The sequence below is a fragment of the Camelina sativa genome, chromosome 9 (assembly GCF_030686135.1).
Source record: "Camelina sativa cultivar CO46 ecotype springtype chromosome 9, ASM3068613v1".
Taxonomy (NCBI): Eukaryota; Viridiplantae; Streptophyta; class Magnoliopsida; order Brassicales; family Brassicaceae; genus Camelina; species Camelina sativa.
The window spans coordinates 32,986,155-33,004,244 of record NC_141888.1 but is presented as its reverse complement, the minus strand read 5'-3'; the positions used below and the strand labels follow the sequence as shown (position 1 = coordinate 33,004,244).

Below are 18,090 nucleotides of genomic sequence, written 5' to 3'. Positions count from 1 at the left end.
GTATACAGATACAATTTGAAAATGTAAAAGCTAGAAAGTTTTGGAGGCAGCCAGAAAAAAAAGACAGACTTGAAGAGGTTGTTTTGTGTATCAGCCAAGAAAAATACAAATGAATTTTTTTTTTTTTGTGAACAATACAATACTAATGGTTGTAATTAATAAGAATTAAATTATAAATGATTTAATTTTGTTGGCTGGTGTTCATTTGGATCTACGAAGGGAGTAATTTTAGGCAATCGGATCAATGCAAATTAGGCTAAAGGTCCTTGTCGTCATGGAATCTTGGACCAGTTGCAGGAATTTTTAGGGGTTCATGAAGCCAAACAAATCCCAATAAGCACATGTCTTCAACACACACTCAATCACTCATATATGTATAGTATAGAAGACATAATAATTATTAAATTACGTATGGATGTCGTTATTACTTAGTGATCATAATTAATTATTAAATTACACTCGCAATATTACTCTCGGAAAAAAAAACGTATAGTATAGAAGACAAACCCGGCCCTTATATATATGACGACAAACCCTTTCACGTACAAAAAAAAATGAAAATGAAAAAAATATGGGAATAATATTAAAAACTATAAGACAATTTCTGTAATTTGAATATATATATATATATATATATATATATATATATAAAGTATAGTATAATTTGTTTGTGGATGATAAAATAGAATTGATTAGTCTGAAATATTTATTTTTCAAATAGCCGCGAACGGCGCATAAGGCTTAAGCTTCGCTGAAAACCTCAAAGACCGAGAATATATAAAAACAAAACTAATTGCTAAATATTAATAAATCCAATGTGGCTCTCTGGTCTAAAGATAACACTAGTATATAATACAGTACAAACTGCTTTTTAAAGATAGTATTAGATTTAGATGATTAAATATTTTTCGAGACTTGTAAAATAAAATTAGACAAGAAATCAAAGTGGCTGATTTTCAGTTGATCGGCCACACCTGAATCTCTGGAGCTCTTGTCTTTCTTGGATTTCATCTTTACACGATCGAAGACACAGACCAAAATACAACACATGCAGATGCAGAGCACATCCTGCTCTATTATATTTTTATTTATACCAATTGCCAAATATATCAAATAAGTATGACTTATATTGTAAAAAATTGTATGATAATTGTGAAAACTAAAATACAACAACAATAATATACATGCAGCAATAATAGATTTTGAAGTTTTAGTTAGTTTTTGTAATCGAACTTTATCATTGCTAGTATTGACTATTCTTTATCAATTGGTTTTGTAATAGACCTCTTAAAACCCTTTCTTATAATTGCTAGTATTGACTATTCTTTATCAATTGGTCAAGTTAGTAGATTAGGGTGTATAGGATTGTTGTTGGTTATATGTATTAACAATAATGCATACTGAAAGACGTCTAACCGCACATCATATTAATTTGGCCGGTATAAGTAACTTTCATTCAAATTTTCGCGTAAGTTTCCGATTTTTCATTTTGGACTTGTGGAAAAAAAAACTAATGACATGCATGAACTTTACAACTAACCTTAACTTACTTAGATTTTCAATACCTCGATTTCCAATTTTTTCAGAATAAATTTTAAAGTAGAATGTATAAAGATTTGTTTGTGTTATCCTAAGAAACAGAGAAAGGAGGAAAATTTTAAAAGAGTGGAGAAGAAGGCAAGGTTAGAAAGAGATGTCTCCAAAGTGCATCAGCAACGCGTGAGGAAGATCCATAGATGACACAGAGATGAAAGAGTTGGTATCATTTTTTTAACCACTCGCAACTACTCCTCTCTTCTTCTATCATTCATTTTTTACCTTTTGTTAATCAGGTTCCATGCATGTTTAAGCTTTGTTCATCTCTAATGTTAATGAATATATGGATCATTTGACAAAGGCTGTCAATAATTACTTATAAGTAGAAAATCCAATCAAGGGGTGGCCACCCTTCATGAATATAAATAGAAACTATTAAAATATGAATCTAATATTCCTGCAGTATGTATACAATGGTGGCTAGTACGTTATACCGTCATGCACTCAAAGTTCTATATAGCTATTTTTGTTTTTTTTTGATAACTGAGAGAAGTTATAATGATAGAGAGTTTGTAAAGTCATAGAAGAAAACTAAATAAAAGTGATCATAATCATTGAACATCTTTCATTACATCATATCACTTCCAAATTTCAATCATTTGCACATGCTTACCATCATCAATTGTATCCACCTCCTCTGACTCGATCTGAGCCATCGTTACATTTATATACATTTACATCTTTATATTATACTCTTCTAGAATGGCTTGATTTTGTATATTTCTATAGTTAAACACTTAAACATGTCTTATCACTTGTGATATTTAACTCGAATATTCTTCTTTTGAAGACTCGAATATTTAACTAACACACAGTGTTACCAAGTTAAAAACATTTAGTGATTTCTTTCAAGACTTTTCAGCCGGAACATTTGTAATTGTAAATCAAAATTACTACAAACATAACCAAAATTTCTGATTTTCAATGAACATTTTTCATAGCTCATGCTCAAAACTGATATGATCATTGTTAAAATTACTCCTTCAGGCTCTTCTCTTCTTGAAAGATTTGGATTTAGAGAAAGAAGAGGAACGCTTATCACTGCCTCTCTTTTTGGTGGATTTGTCAAACCCGTTCTCATTCTCCGATTTGGTGGACTTAACACTAATAATACCACTTGAAGAGATCTTTGAATGTTGCAGATCCTCTGCTTCTTTGTCCCCAATTACATATTGTTGAAGCTCAGAATCCATTAATCCTTCAATCTTCTCCTTCATCATTTGTTCCTTTTAAAGACAAAGGAATTACAAAGTTAATTCCATGTAATAACCGAAGTAACACAAATATAATATTTTTATACGGTACAGGGAGGTAAGAGAATTACCTCGACTTGTTTTGCTCCTTCCTTGATATCATCATCAACCGACACATTGTGAGGTTCAAGCACTCTCTGCAACAAGCAAAACAGAAGACACTAATCAATTGCAAACACAAGACTATGAGAACAGCTTGAGAGACTTTTCGTTATTCTTATTCTCTCAGGAGTGCTCAATTTGAACTCAACAGCACGCATTCAAAGATCCAAACTTTGTTCTTGGTTTCGTAATGTTAAACTCTTATGATTACAGTTGATGGATCAATTACAAAGCAATAAATAACATGGAAGTACCTCTTTCAAACGAGGGAGGGCTGATTCGATTTCCTTTCCTGCAACTCCATTGAGATATTTGTACAACTCCCTTACGCCCTGCAGGATAAGAGAATGTACTTGTCCCCTCTCCAACTGCATTTGTCTCTGCAAAGTCAAACATTCAAATGTTTGCAAGTTTATTAAATATAAATGTGCTGAAACATAATGAACCAACTGGATGCAATCTTCAAAATTAGAGTAAAACATGTTACCTCGATGGTAGAAAACTCCACCTCCTGCAACCCCAAGCATAACAATATAGATGCCTGAACAGATGAAAGTGATACGGGAAGCTTCTCTTCAAAATACTGATGTGCCAGTGTTTTGCAGATGTCATAAACCTTTTCCAGATAAGACAAAGAAACAAGTTAAAAAGGAAGAACTGAAAGCAGTTAGTACTGATCTAGTCTATATAACAAGTTAACACAAAAGACATTGGTATTTACTTCTGCACCAGTTCAATGTTGAATGTGTGTTGGGTATAAAGTTGGTTTCAAGAGATGATAACGAAATGTCAATGTGTGTTGGGTATAAAGTGATGATAACAAAATGTCAATGTGTGTTGGGTATAAAGTGGTTTTCAAGAGATGATAACCAAAATGTCAATTTAGTTGACAGACATTTTCAAAAGAAACCATTCTAAGGAAAGAAACCTAACCAGATTGAAGTCCGTCAGATTTTTAGTATATGCTCTGAGCCTCTCCATATCATATGGAGATAAAATGCCGTCAAGTGTCTTCAAAAATCCGTCTGATGAATTCCCTGAAGAATCAACCTCGGCGAAGTTGATCTTTGGGTTTAAGACACTGGACAAAAAATGATATGAAAAACAAAAACAATATTATACGGAACTCATAATATCGCAAAATGAAGACAAGAAAATCGTAGTGCTTACCTCATTACAAGTTTATAATCCATCTTCTTGAATTTATCACTCAACAGCTTAGAGAACCTTGTCTTGAAATCTGAACAAAGCAAAATAAGTTGTCACACCATATACTTGGAAGGTTGGAAGATGAAAGTTCAGTTCTTGATCAAAGAAAGTAACAAACCTTTATAGAAGGGAGTAAAGAAGCCCAACTCATCGGACTCGTTGACTACTAGTTCATCATTTTTTAAAGGTCTTAGAAGCATACATGTGTGCTCTCCAGTCACAGCACTCTGATCCAAGCACAGGGAATAATCAGTGTTACATACAGCAATCATAAATGAAATTTATATAAGCAATCAAGGAGAAAGTATAGAAATATTCTCAACTGGGACTTGGCTAACGTAGAAAGGCGCAAAATTCTGTTTTCTCCAAAACCGGAAGAGATCCAATGTAAGCCCCAAGGAAACACCAATGTAGTGGAGTTTCTCAGGCCGTCGTTCATGAAGTGGAACCAATAGAGGTGGAAGATTTGTGCGAGGTTTTACTTGCTCCTCGAGCATGGAGACCTGTCAAAAATGGAATCAGCTAAGAATGGATACAGAGACATAACTATGCGACAGTGAACATAAAAATGTAGCAGAGCCTGCACTAAAAAACAAGAAGCCTACACAGATATATAGAATAAAAAACAAGAAACCTTCTCAGCAGCCTCAGTAACTCTAATGGGCGCTTGCTCCACATCGACTTTATCATCTGCTTCTGAGATTGGAGCTATCTCACCCTCAAAATATCTGCAAATGCCAATCCCTCAGTATTAGCAAAGAGTATGACTACAACTAATTAAGATAACAAAGTCTATATTTTTTAGCACAATTATGTTCATTTAAGTAACATATGAGATACACATGACAGCAAACTTGTGTATGCACATTTTCATGAATTTACCTGGTCAAGAGTTTAACTGCAGCAGAACCATATCCCATCTACAATGCGGTAAATCAGAAGCTTGTTAAACGCACACAAAACCTAAAACCGGCATGTAAATATATGAGCAGAAATAAAAGATTACCTTCATGGCGTTAGGGTGGACTGCTATGCGTACTATTCGAGCACCAGAGAACCCTGGAAACTCAGTGTCCCGAAATTGTTCACAAAATTTCCATGGAATTTGGTCTCCATATGGTGAATGGCCATCCCTTAAACTTTGAAGGGCTGAGTTCTCAGATATCTTTCCTTCGAGACAGACCTGAAGATAACAGTTACAATGATGCTTAAGATCACACAAAAAAAGAACACAAGCTAGAGACTATAATTTCCCTCAATAATGTGGAAAAAGCATCTATAACAGATTGATAGTTGATACTTTAATCTTTGTAAGTTCATTTTCTAAAGACTGATAAATCGTTGTTCTAGGTCAATGTGAACCTAAAATCAAACTCTAGCTCTTTGGTGTGACCAAATAAGGTAGAGAAAAATTTCACACAGAGCAATAATATATACCTGGATAACACAAAGTATATCAGGAAGCTTGTTTTGGGACTCATCAACGGGACCTGTATTTGAAAGCAGTTAGAGATAGTTCTGAAAATTAAATTAGGTGGCGAAAAAAGTATACCATGCATACCAAGTAACACAAACAAATGATGAGCAGGAGCATCAGCCAGCAGTTGAAGATCATTAGGAGAATTTTTGTAGTGAGACGAGACACATAGCGCCATCATTCTCTGTAGGATGCACTTATATCAGTCTATGATCAAAATAATGTACGGATCCCAAAAGCAACCATATTTACCTGTAGAAACAACTCACTATCTTTGTGAAAAGAAAAGAGTGTGTCTCGGTTGACATAATAGAGATCACACTGGCTTGGTGAAGGATGGCTACACAAAAAGAAGAAAGAAAAGACAAAACAAATTTAAAAAAAAAAACATTTCTAGACAATCAGTAACGCACGAAAGGAAAGTAGATGCTACAAATTTTTAGTAAACTATTCATACCGCGCAGGATTAGGCAGACAAGTAGCAACATCAAGGCAAAGTAGGCCATTAAGCCAAGATTCTATTGGATCTCCAGAAGCGTATCTAATAGACTCATTAAGTTCTATCTTCTTGAAAAGAAAACCTGTCCAAAGAAACTTGAGGGAGTCAGGGCAATGGTTCACATAAACTAGAGCCGCCACAAATGCAGGCCCTGCGAATGGTAATGCCTATGCCACCTAGATCATTACGAAAAATATAACTGCCGAATACACGAAATGAAATTTTATAAATAAATGCTGGAAGCACTATACTTTACCTTCCCAGACAGTACATAGGGGAATCTGGGCGATGATTCTAAGAAAGATGAGGTCTCTAAAAAATTTCCCTAATAAGTTTTATATCGAAGAATGAAAGCAAGGTGCAGCAGTTAAATACCTGAAAGAGAACCTTCAAGACCAGTAGCAGGAGCCCGGCTTTGCTCATCTAATTGTTGGAGGAGTTTCAGGGACAAAGATCTCCCAGTGCCTTCATAGCTTTAAAAAAAAGGGTAAAATTCAGCAGCATGATTATCCCTGAATTAAAACCGGAACATGCATACAACTTTCCAAAATTATGGAAATGGCATCAAATCCTGTTTCACATACCCACTGACAGTTGACGATAGGAAAACTAGATAAGGACCAAGCAAAGACTTCACAACTGGCAAAGGAATAGCTGCCGCTTCATCAATAACCAACAGCTCTACTTGTGAGAGCTTCTCATGCTCGTGTGGTTGTATATACTACACGAATAAATCAAGATCATGGAAAACGTCAGAGATGGACTCAAATCACAACTTGAAGACCATGAATTGACTGAGGGATTAACAAACCTGGATAGTTTGTCTATGCTGCTTGTAGATATTTATCCGTACAATAGCTTTTTTGAAGTCAGGATTCGCACTTTTCACAACATCATAATCAAGGTGCTCCTATAAAAACGATAGTGGAAGGTATTTAAGAGACATATGTGACCACATCGCAAAATGGAATACTAATTTCCTCTATCCTTAAGCAGTGTAGGTCTATCAATAAGTATCTGAATAAATATGCATATGTCTCGCACCTTGCAGGCTCTTCTCAATGAAATGGAACGATACTATATAAAAATAATCTGTAGGGAAAGAACTTCACATTACCTTATATTCGAGTGCATCAAAGCCTTTGCAAACAAACTCAAAGAATGTCTTCAAGTTATCCGGGCTTGGTGCAGTTATGTAAATATTTGAGTATCTACGAGCAAGTAAATCACACATGGATAATTTTAACAAAGATCCAGGAAAACACAATACTGATGAGTAAAGTAACCTTTGGGAGTAAAACTAATTTAAGAAATCTACCCAGCAGCAACAGCCCCAGCAACAGCTAAACCAAGTGCAGCAGATTTTCCACGCCCTCTACTAGCAATCAAAGCAACTATGCTGCGGAGAGCCTTATCCAGAATGGCATCGAAAAATGAGATCACAGCTTTCCCCTACAAAGAAAATACAGAAAATCAATTAACATCAGTCAGGCAATAAGAAAGAACTTTAGCAAGACAAGTACGCGAACAATTGATAGTTTCAAACCTGATCCAATGTACAGCATTTCTTGATTAAAGGACCAACGGGAAAATCATCACTTAGTTCATCTTTCAAACTCTTCAGGTCACGTTCTGCCTCAGAGAGCCCTTCAGAATCCTTTAACAGCATACAACATTGAAATGTTATCGATACTAGCTGGAAATCATTTTCTCACAACGAAACCCAGTTCACTTTTCTATACCAAGATTTACCTTTTTCGTTGGAACTTGAGTAATAGACCTGATATGCGAGGAAAGCGGCAGTATATTCAGCTCATCATCCATAACAACACATGCTTTGCACGATGCAAGTGATAGCAGAAAACGTTCATTGAAACGGCCAGCGGCCTCAGAATGCGATTCAGTTCGGAATCTGTCATGGACATCCTAATAAGAAAAAAAAATCATTACTTACTTCATCTTAATGCTTTGCTCAAGAGTAAGGAATGAAAGTTTGAAAACAGTGGTTCATACCATAACCATAGTGCATAGACTAGTAAGCGATGTAAGCGATCGCAATATTAATACAACCAGACCACCACCTTCCACAGTCTCGATTGTCCTTGCTAGTAGATTTGGAGTTAAAGCTTCAAAATCCTGAATGTATCAAGAAGAAATGGTGACTATCTAAAATGAAACAGGGACAGGTGATAGTCATATTAAAATGAATACTAAGAAAACAAAGTACCTGTAAGATGCACATGCCAAAAGTATTACCGAGAATTCGTTCAGAATCTTTGTACAAGCAATGAGTTACTCTTCCGACATCTAGCAAACGGGAGAAGGCGTCAAGCTTTTCTGGATCCAATTGTCCTCTTTCCCTCAATCTCTTCAACTGCTTCGAACGCTTTTGCTTATGACTGCAACCAAAAAAACAGATGAATCCAAAACTTCTCAATGTAAGTATGTATATGTCCTCACTAGTCACTACTCTCCAGAGGAAGGCTAATAACAAAACAGATGAATCCAAAAGTTAAAGAACCGAACCTGCTAATGTCAAGTTTGTCCTTGTAGCACCACAGGATACTGGGATTACACTTAATAACTGCCTTTGACAACATATGATGGAGGTTCACTATCTGTTTAAGAGAAGAAACACAGAAAGGTTGTAGATTTAATATCCAACAAAAACAATTCTCAGGGATATAAAAGTGTCAGAAGTAGGAAGCTTCTGAGGAAAAAAAACACCAAACCTGGTCACGGGACTTGTCACCAATGATTACAAACATGGAACGGTGTCTCAATTTGACACCGTTTTCAATTAGAGTCCTGATACGTTCATCAACCTTCTTCCTCATTCTTGCAAAACTAGCTCTGCTTCTTCCTCCTTAATCTAAACCCCCCCAAATTCAATAACAAAACCTGGGTTCACAAGTACGATAACCCTCGAGTGTTGATGAGAAAAAACAAAAAATCGAACTGATGAAATCAATTTGCGTTTGGGACTGATTTTGTTTTTGTTAATTCTATGAACAAAATTTTGACCGGGACAGAACTTAGGGTTTCTAAATTGTGCAGTAGGGTTTAGGAGGAGGACCGAAGAGAGATTACGATTTTTCTGCTTTGACCTTTTTGTCCTTCTTACTTAAAAGAATTATAACCCAGCACTAAACCGAAATGGTTTAATGCAACAATACTCAATTACTCATAATAGAATCCGGTTCAATAAATGGGTTTGCATAAGTAAACTCTAATGGGCTTGCATAAGCCCACATGGTTAAGGAATAGAAGAAGCCCGAAAAATATGTGCAATGCATAGTTTATTTATTTTTTTCTTTCTTTCCCAATCGAAAAGGTTCACACTAGCTCTCTTTTGTTTTTTGTTCTTTTTGTCTTTTGTTGGTGGTGGTGATCAATCTAGTGACAAAAAAAATCCTTTGTTGAATGTTTTGAAGAGACTAGAACTTCAATTCGCTTAAAATAAAAATTAAAAAAAAAAGAAATTACAAAAGTATGATGATTTTGATATAATGGAGAATATTAGTATATGGATAGAGAGAAATACATAGATAATTAATTTCTATTAGTAATATAGATAGAGAGTGAGACTAGAGAGATAGGCCTAATTAGTAAACCATGCAATGGTTACTTGAGAATGCTTCCATGGCACATTCGTAACTTAATTATAGCTAGGAGCTAGATAAACACAAAATAAGTTAATAATAAAAGGAACAAACAAAAAGAAATTGTAAACACAAGCATTGGACGACTGTGGGTGATGAGATCGTCGTCATGCTCTCTCAATATTTCCAATCGCATCCTTTCAAGAAAATCCAACTGTTTTTAAAGAAAGAAAAAGAAGAAGATCGATGTTAATAAAACTAGCTTATATATAAAATAAATGAGATGGAAAACAAAGAAGAAAATCTCACATGTTCGCGAAAAAGAAGCAGTCTTTCCTGACAATTGTCAGCTAATAACTGGTGTAGTATCTTCGTCCTCAAAGCGAGTTTGGCACCTGCATGGCAAAATTCATATATGCTGTAAATCAAATTAAACCATCGTAAACAAAAACAAGGGAAGAATTTTGGTCCTACTGTCTATATCGTTTCTGCTGACATATTTCTTAGCTTCGTCATGCTCCTTGGCAGCTTTCTCCACGTGACCTTCCCTATCTCGTTCAAAGATCTCAATTTTCTTAGAGACCATATAGAAAATACCACGCTTAAATTATTAGTAGATTGCAATTGAAAAAAAAAACTTGATTCAATTTCACAGCCGATATAAATTATAAGCTCCAAGATGATATATATATATATATACCTCGTTCACTTTGTCTATTGCTACTCGTACTCGTACTCGTACATAACAATAAGCTTTATTTCTTCTTCGGGTGGTTAGCCAGTTCAGAATCATCATTATCCTCTCTGCCAAAATCCCAAACAATCGAATAGAAAATAACCCTTCAAACTTGGATTCCTAAACTAAAACAGCTAGATTCAAAGGCTAGGGTTTATCAATCTCTTTCCCAAGACTATGCTAATATAAATATATAAAGTAAAAACTTAAATGGGCCAAAGCCCAAAGATTAAAAAGAAAAGGAGAAGCCCGGGGAAAAAGATCTTTTGATCTTCTTTTTCTTATTAACGCAACGCGGCTATGTGTATTAGGCTATTAGCTGTCGCTTAGCTTCATCCAAAAAAACCCAACTCAGTAAGGGGATGTTATTGGATTGTGGTTTTTAAAGGAGTTTGATGTATTTGAGAATCAGGTGTTATTCAATTAGGTATTTTAAAAAATCCATTAAAATCTAGTGTTATTCAATATCTACTGGATTTTGTGTGATTTTAGATTTCAACGTACTTTGCTTCTAAAATATGAACAAACACAATACCACACTTTTCTCAATCATTTCATTTTCTTCTCCTCTCTCTAGATGGATCTTTAGCCTTTGATATATTATTGTTTGATTTTTTTTTCAATTTTTTTATATAATCACACTTATTCATTAGATCTGTATTATTTTTGAGAATTTTTTTTTTGTGTTCTTTAACTTTTTTTTTCTGGGTTCATGATCTATAACTTTTTTTTTTGGTTTATGATATAATCACACTTTTTTTTTTCTGGGTTCAATCTCTGTTTCTTCCTCCTCAAACTTTTTGTATATAATCACACTTATTCATCAGATCTGTGTTATTTTTGAGATTTTTTTCTGTGTTCTTTACTTTTTCTTTTCTGGGTTCATGACATCTAGGTTCTTTAATTACATCAAAAATCTCGATTGAAAACAAATACAGTTTAATTCAAGTTTTCCATGACATGTGTAAAAGTCTGGGTGTTATTAATTTAATATAATTTTGGTGTATAACACAGTTTATGGATATATATATATATATTTTTTTCTAACAATAACTTTTTAAAAAAAAATCCATAACAATCACCAAAAATACATTATCAATGACTTTCAAATCCACCTTATATGCATTATAAAGTCCACACAAATGCATTAGACTTTTAAATCCACTAATGTCTTGGATTAATTAAAATCTATTAAAATCCTTAATCCAATAACACCCCCTAAGTTCGAAAACGAGTAGAATGTGACAGCACGCGTTAAAGTGATGCGCGTGGGTGAAAGCCGTATCCCATCTTCAACGGGCTTTACTTTAAGATCCATATTTTGAGTCAGTCTAAGTGAGATGGAACTGAGAAGAAAGAATAAAAGCGTCATTCTTACGTTTTTTTTTTTCTTCTATAAGTTTCACAGCGAAGCTTAGTTAGAAAAAAAAAAAAAGCCTTTTGAAAGCAATCAACTTTAATCTTTCAACGACACTTTCTTCAACTAACACTAAGTTGTTGTTGTTGCTCTTTCTTCTCATTCCCCTTAGATCTCTTTCTTTTTTTAACTTGAGAGTCTTATCCCTTTGGATTTTTATTCGATTTTGATTTCGATTCCTCTGTTTCCATCTGCTCTGATCTGGGTTTTTCCTCTTCCTACTAACTTTACATTGTTTGGGTTTTAGAAACTGGTGGAGTTAGATCGATTCAAAAACCCTCCCCCAAGATAAGATTTTAATAAATAAATAAAAAGAGAAAGCTTGTACAGGTCTTTTTTGGGTTTTCTTGTCTCATTCTGACCAATGGGTTCACAGGTGTGTCTCTGTCTCTCTCTCTTTTTCTCTTGGTGGTGCGTAGTGAATGAATCATGTGTTGCCTGTTTTTGAACAAGTTTAAAACTAGTGCTTGTTCATGCAATTAGTTTTTGTGGAAGATAATTGATTAAAGTTACTTGTGGCTTAGTTTATGGTTTCTGTTGAGCTTGAAAGGATATGTCTTTTGAAGATATCAACTTGTTCAATGTCTAGTGACTCAACTCAACTGTTGTCTTTTGTTCAAACCTTTTTGGAAAGTAATTTTGTATTTGGATGTTAGTTGTCCATTAAGCTCTTCTCTTTACTTGTAATTCATGCAAATGGAACCTTGCTTTCGTGTTTATTCTTCAGTGAATAGTTTCCTCCTATAATGTGTGATCCGAGACCGAAACTAATTATCTCCCAGTTTTGTGCATGTTGAAAAAATGAAATTGATTTTCACATTTTCTTAGCTGTCTTTAACAAATTTTAGTACTTGTTTGATTTTATTAAGTTCACCTTCATTGTGTTGTTGTATCTTTTGTTCTGAACTAATGTTTATCTTGATGTTCGGTTACTGCTTATATAGTTAAATCTGATTGAAAAAAGCAACCTTTTGATTTGCAGGTTTCTTGTCTAGTTGCTTAATGCCTTTTGGTTAGGTGGAGTTGAATTGAGTTATGAGAAGAGGTAGAGGAAAAGGCAAGAGGCAGAGCGCTTCTGCTAGAGAAGATCGAGGAAGCGGTGAGGAAGAGAAGATTCCAGCTTACAGGAGAAGAGGGAGGCCACAGAAGCCGGTGAAAGATGAAATCGAGGGAGAAGAGGAAGAAGAGCTAGTGAAGAAGAAGACAGAAGAGGAAGAAGAAGAGAAGGATGATGGTTCAGTAACAAGTAAAGAAGATGTGACAGGGAATGGGAGGAAGAGGAAGAAACCAGTAGAGTCTAAAGAGAGCAATCTAACCGAAGAAGAGAATGCTATAGGATCCAAATCAAGCACAGATGATTCGACGAAATCATCCTTGTCTATTGGGTTTAGGCAGAATGGGAGCAGAAGGAAGAACAAACCAAGACGAGCTGCTGAAGCTGTTTTTGAATGTAATGGGGTTTGAAAACGCTCTTGAAACCACCTTTTTTGGTGTTCTTTGTTTGGTTACACCTTTGCTGTTAGAAACCCAAGTTTAATGCGGGGTGCATTTTGGTTTTCACTACATGGAATCAAAATTTCGATTTTTAGGACATTGCTCTTGTTTTCTTCTTACCTCTCTTGTGAACAAAAGTAGAGCCTAAAAAAATGCTCTTTAACGGCTATGAAAAAATGCAACAGTTATGAGTTGTGGAAAGTGAAAAAGTAAAGTTTCAGAGTAGTAAAGACTAAAGAAGAACAATAGACTTGGAAAATACTGTGTAAGAAGATTTGTAAATTTAGTTAGTCAAGCGAGATTAGGGGGGCATTAAGCTTTTTTCAGATTGTATTTTTTAAAAAGAATTTTGGAAATCAGATTGTAGTTGTATAAAGCAAAAAGGAATAAAATCAAACTGATACACACAACCCAATGAAAATTCAAGTACACAGTTTCTGATGGATACATATGGGATATGGCTATGAAATCTAACTTCCCATACTCTCTCTTTTTGCAAAAATTATATAGTTTTTGTGTTTTTTTCAATTATCAAGAAAGATATGGCATTGGATATTGTGAAAAGAAGAACAAATCTAACACTAGCAAAATAAGAAAACATATAAAATAATTTTAGAGGAAAGCAATAACCAACAACCTTCTAGTTCCTTTAAAAGAGTCACATCCTTAGTTGAGTTCCAACACTCTGTTCCATAAGGTGCCCATCATCCTCATATTCATATACTAATAAAGTTGTTGTTTCTCTTTAATTAGAAGTAGTTTAGTTAAAACAACCCATCCATTTATAGGTCTGTGGTCTATTCATCTGTACAAACTACAATAAAGGTCACTATTTTGTTATTTTAGCATCATTAGGCTGTACTTATACATTTAGGAGTAGAAAACTACTAGTACTACACTATAATAGTTTGATTAGAATAAATAGCAAGATTTAACATGATAGTTATGTTCCCTGGTCTCGTTTAAGGATATCATTTAGTACGTTGAAGAAGAAAATATTCTTATCCCCTTTTGTGTTTTATTTGTTCATTAACAAAAAAAATCACAAAACGCAAACGCTAAAACACGTAGCTGTCGTGGACTAGTGTCAATCACTCTTGAGTGTCTCTTCTTTTGTCAGCTTCTTCTCTCTCTTTTCTCTCTTTTCTCTCTCTCTCTGATCTTTTAAAAGATAGCAACATCTAAAATCAGCAAAACCACATTTTCTTTCTTACTTCTCCTCTGTCCTTTCTATTTCCAGAGTCCTGTAGTTTACTTTTTAGAGAGAGATGAGAAGAAGCCTCTCTTTCTCTGTCTGAGTAAAACAAGAAACCAAAAAAAAAAACCATAATGGAGTTGTTGATGGGGGGAACCGAGTCTGGTGGTGCTTCTTCCACCGAGTCATCTTCACTCAGTGGTGGACTCAGGTTTGGTCAGAAGATCTACTTCGAGGATGGATCCGGATCCGGAAGCAAGAACCGGGTAGTTACAGGTCATAAATCGTCGACTACGACCACGACGGCGAGGTGCCAAGTGGAAGGTTGTAAAATGGATCTAAGCAATGCAAAAGCTTATTACTCACGACACAAAGTTTGTTGCATTCACTCTAAATCATCTAAAGTCATTGTCTCTGGTCTTCATCAAAGGTTTTGCCAACAATGCAGCAGGTTTCACTCTTCTTTTTCTTTTTCTTTTTTTTTACTTTACTCGTTTGTCATTCCCGGTGATCGGAAGAGTCACAAGGGAACCATAGCTTTTTAAGCTTTTTTCAGGTTTTATGTTCCTTTTGAGCTTTTTGGTTTTTGGCTCTTGACGTCATTGAAGGGTCTAATAAAACTTTACAGCTAGTTATTATGTGGTCTTGTCTCTTGTCTTATGCATTTTTTTTTTTTTATGTTGCTTTTCGTTGAAGCTTTCTTCACTTTTATACCAATCAGGTTTCACCAGCTTTCTGAGTTTGACTTAGAGAAACGAAGTTGTCGCAGAAGACTCGCTTGTCATAACGAACGACGACGAAAGCCACAACCCACTACTCTTTTCACTTCTCACTACACTCGAATCGCTCCATCTCTTTACGGTTAATCCCTTTTTACCACAACTTTTTATTTTTTTCTAAGCTCAATTAATATGCTTCAAAAACAAGTTCTTGATTATCTTGTGTATTAGGAAACGCCAATGCTGCAATGATTAAAAGTGTTTTGGGAGATCCTACGGTGTGGTCAACTGCAAGATCAGTGATGCGAAGGTCTGGACCTTGGCAAATTAACCCGGTTAAGGAAAGCCATCATCAACTCATGAATGTTTTCTCACAAGAAAGCTCAAGTTTTACTATAACATGTCCAGAGATGATGAACAACAACAATAGCACAGACTCGAGCTGTGCTCTCTCTCTTCTGTCAAACTCAAACTCAAACCCGATTCAGCAGCAGCAACAACAACTTCAGACACAAACCAATATATGGCGACCATCTTTAGGTTTTGACTCTATGACCGTCGATAGGGTTACACTGGCTCAGCCACCGCCCATTTTAAGCCACCATCAGTACATGTCTCCTGTGTTGGGACCGAGTCAAATCTCTGCGCCAGATGAGTTCCAGATAAGCAATGTCACCACAATGGATGGTTTCGAGTTGTCTCTTCACCAGCAGGTTCTGAGGCAATACATGGAACCTCAGAACACAAGAGCTTATGACTCTTCTCCACATCATTTCAATTGGTCTCTTTGAGTCCTTTCTATTTCACCCTTTAAAGACTTTCTTTTAATATAACTTGTTCAGCTCCACCAAGAGCTTCTTCTGTGGAAGGTTGCTACTAAGACTTGACAGTCTCAAGATCTTATCAATTTTTTGTTTAATGCTACTTTTGGATGTTACTTTAATTAATGGGTTTGGCTTTTGAACTTTAAGCCCTTTGTTTTTATTGATTTTCGTTATGTTTACAATTTTACATCAAATAGAAACATAGGTTAACTTAATTTGGATATCAGATTGAAACATCAATATCATTATCAACATAAATTTTGTTTGATCAAATCAGAGTTCCACATGCTTTTATCATCCTACTATCTATCAAAGCATATGGTAATATGGGAATTAGCAAGTCCTTACAAAGTTCTTTGAGTGTTTACCTCTTCACCTACTTGCTTATGCAACTGCAAACAGTCTTTCTTCTGTATCTTGCCTCTTCAGCCACATCAGAGAATTATCAACCTCACTTGAACTTCTGCAGACTTGATATGTGTTGGCATGCTACCATACTACTATGACTTATCTAGTGATCATCCTCATTTACGCCAGGACAATTGGATAGAAGAGCTTCAGTCGTTTCATACTGATTCACATATTGTGAAATTTTATGTCAGTACAATTACACAAACTCAACATTTAGCGTTGAGAAAAAACATTGATAAAAGAAAACTTGAACGCAATCAATTACCTGGAACCCGCAAAAAGTACAATACCGATGTTCATCTCTCAGTTTCATTAATATCTCTTGCAAATCCTGCAACCAGTAAAGCTAAATTAGCCAGCCTAAAGAACAATGATGAATCTCAAATGCTCAACCGATAGCCTCGAACTCTACTACATTAGTGTCATAAAGTTGAGAGACAACATAAACACCAAAAGGTACAAACTCTTGTTTTTTATAGGAGAACATACCTCTTCAGTGATCTCCTCCTCTTCTTCCTCTTCTTCATCAGGCTTACCATCCTCATCTTCCTCGGTCTTCTTCTCAGGAACAACTTCTACATTCTCAAGTTGATCAAGAGCTGCCTTAGCCTTCCTAAAGTTAATCACAACTCTTTTATTACGCCATTGAGACTTCTGTCTAGACCCGAAATCCTCCAACATTTCATCAACCTTTCTCTTCTCAATGTCCGCCTCAATCTCCACTTTCTTCTTCTTCTCCTTGTGTGGATCCTCTCTTCCTACACCGGCTCTTGATCTTCGAATATCCATGGTCACTGGCTCAGACCTACCTGAGCCTTGTTTACCAAGAGCAGAACCTGGCTTGTAACCCATTTGCTTCAATAGCTGAAACCCTTTGTTAGACTCACCAATAGGAGTGTCTACAATACGAGCCAATGTCTGTTCATCCTCTTCTATTTGTTTCTTCTCTTTCTCTAATCTTCGCCTCTCGTGCCAGTTGAGATTCTTTAACTTCTTCCGTGATGGTTCAACGGTTACAGGTTTCTTATCAGATTCCTGAACAAAAAAGCATTCATATGATCAACACATGAACTAGGTTTTGAATTCCAAATTAAGGCAGATGAATTGAAATATAATCACAAAATCTCACAAAATTCGTCTAATTCATGAGCTTTTGTTCTGAAAAAAATACCTTTCTTTTGGAAGCCTGGGTAAGTTCAGGTGGAATAAACTGAGATAAGTCTCCTATGTAGTCATCATTGTCTTCTGCTTCTCCTCCTCCAAGGCCACTCAGATTTCTCGTCGATTCTGCCATTCCCGACGGAGCTTGCGACAACGCGGAGGACGAAAATAGAAGGAAGAAAGAAGAGAGTACTAATTGGGCCTAACTGGGTACTAAATGGGCTTTGTTCGGCTCTACCGTCTTTTCGCTGAAGAACACTGAAACCAAACAATTTATCTTAGGAGGTAACTCAATTGTTCCAAGAATCTGTCAGTCTGACACTGAAAGAGTGAGTGCCAAACATAGTTTCGACCTCCATAGCGAAGTCTTGACTCATATTATACAACACAGGTTT

General features: G+C 35.5%; 4 protein-coding genes and 1 long non-coding RNA gene across 5 annotated transcripts; 2 read left to right on the top strand and 3 right to left on the bottom strand.

Annotated features, from left to right (window-relative positions):
* Nucleotides 1-2,413: 2,413 nt before the first annotated feature.
* Nucleotides 2,414-9,245, bottom strand: LOC104712479 (RNA cytidine acetyltransferase 2). The gene is made up of 26 exons (XM_010429384.3): nucleotides 8,869-9,245; nucleotides 8,663-8,754; nucleotides 8,364-8,535; nucleotides 8,150-8,272; nucleotides 7,889-8,062; nucleotides 7,683-7,793; nucleotides 7,455-7,588; nucleotides 7,254-7,347; nucleotides 6,948-7,046; nucleotides 6,721-6,857; nucleotides 6,512-6,609; nucleotides 6,095-6,218; nucleotides 5,890-5,977; nucleotides 5,722-5,821; nucleotides 5,598-5,650; nucleotides 5,167-5,343; nucleotides 5,043-5,080; nucleotides 4,795-4,888; nucleotides 4,484-4,663; nucleotides 4,279-4,387; nucleotides 4,122-4,191; nucleotides 3,885-4,032; nucleotides 3,439-3,567; nucleotides 3,206-3,331; nucleotides 2,921-2,986; nucleotides 2,414-2,822 (listed from the first exon to the last, which is right to left on the bottom strand). Exons 1-26 carry the CDS (start codon nucleotides 8,971-8,973, stop codon nucleotides 2,580-2,582), a joined length of 3,084 nt encoding a protein of 1,027 aa, XP_010427686.1. The 5' UTR covers nucleotides 8,974-9,245; the 3' UTR covers nucleotides 2,414-2,579.
* A 373-nt stretch (nucleotides 9,246-9,618) lies between these two features.
* Nucleotides 9,619-10,633, bottom strand: LOC147939087 (uncharacterized). Its single transcript, XR_015566961.1, has 4 exons — nucleotides 10,439-10,633; nucleotides 10,213-10,312; nucleotides 10,048-10,133; nucleotides 9,619-9,952 (listed from the first exon to the last, which is right to left on the bottom strand). It is a non-coding gene; the product is annotated as an uncharacterized LOC147939087 (long non-coding RNA).
* Nucleotides 10,634-11,623: 990 nt separating this feature from the next.
* Nucleotides 11,624-13,484, top strand: LOC104712478 (uncharacterized). The gene is made up of 2 exons (XM_010429383.3): nucleotides 11,624-12,267; nucleotides 12,874-13,484. The coding sequence occupies exon 2, from the start codon at nucleotides 12,927-12,929 to the stop codon at nucleotides 13,353-13,355; it is 429 nt and encodes a 142-aa protein (XP_010427685.1). The 5' UTR covers nucleotides 11,624-12,267; nucleotides 12,874-12,926; the 3' UTR covers nucleotides 13,356-13,484.
* A 974-nt stretch (nucleotides 13,485-14,458) lies between these two features.
* On the top strand, nucleotides 14,459-16,283 carry LOC104712477 (squamosa promoter-binding-like protein 15). Its single transcript, XM_010429382.3, has 3 exons — nucleotides 14,459-15,031; nucleotides 15,302-15,441; nucleotides 15,531-16,283. Exons 1-3 carry the CDS (start codon nucleotides 14,715-14,717, stop codon nucleotides 16,088-16,090), a joined length of 1,017 nt encoding a protein of 338 aa, XP_010427684.1. The 5' UTR covers nucleotides 14,459-14,714; the 3' UTR covers nucleotides 16,091-16,283.
* A 46-nt stretch (nucleotides 16,284-16,329) lies between these two features.
* On the bottom strand, nucleotides 16,330-18,079 carry LOC104712475 (uncharacterized). The gene is made up of 4 exons (XM_010429381.3): nucleotides 17,706-18,079; nucleotides 17,024-17,569; nucleotides 16,800-16,865; nucleotides 16,330-16,694 (listed from the first exon to the last, which is right to left on the bottom strand). Exons 1-4 carry the CDS (start codon nucleotides 17,826-17,828, stop codon nucleotides 16,635-16,637), a joined length of 795 nt encoding a protein of 264 aa, XP_010427683.2. The 5' UTR covers nucleotides 17,829-18,079; the 3' UTR covers nucleotides 16,330-16,634.
* Between the last annotated feature and the right edge of the window lie 11 nt (nucleotides 18,080-18,090).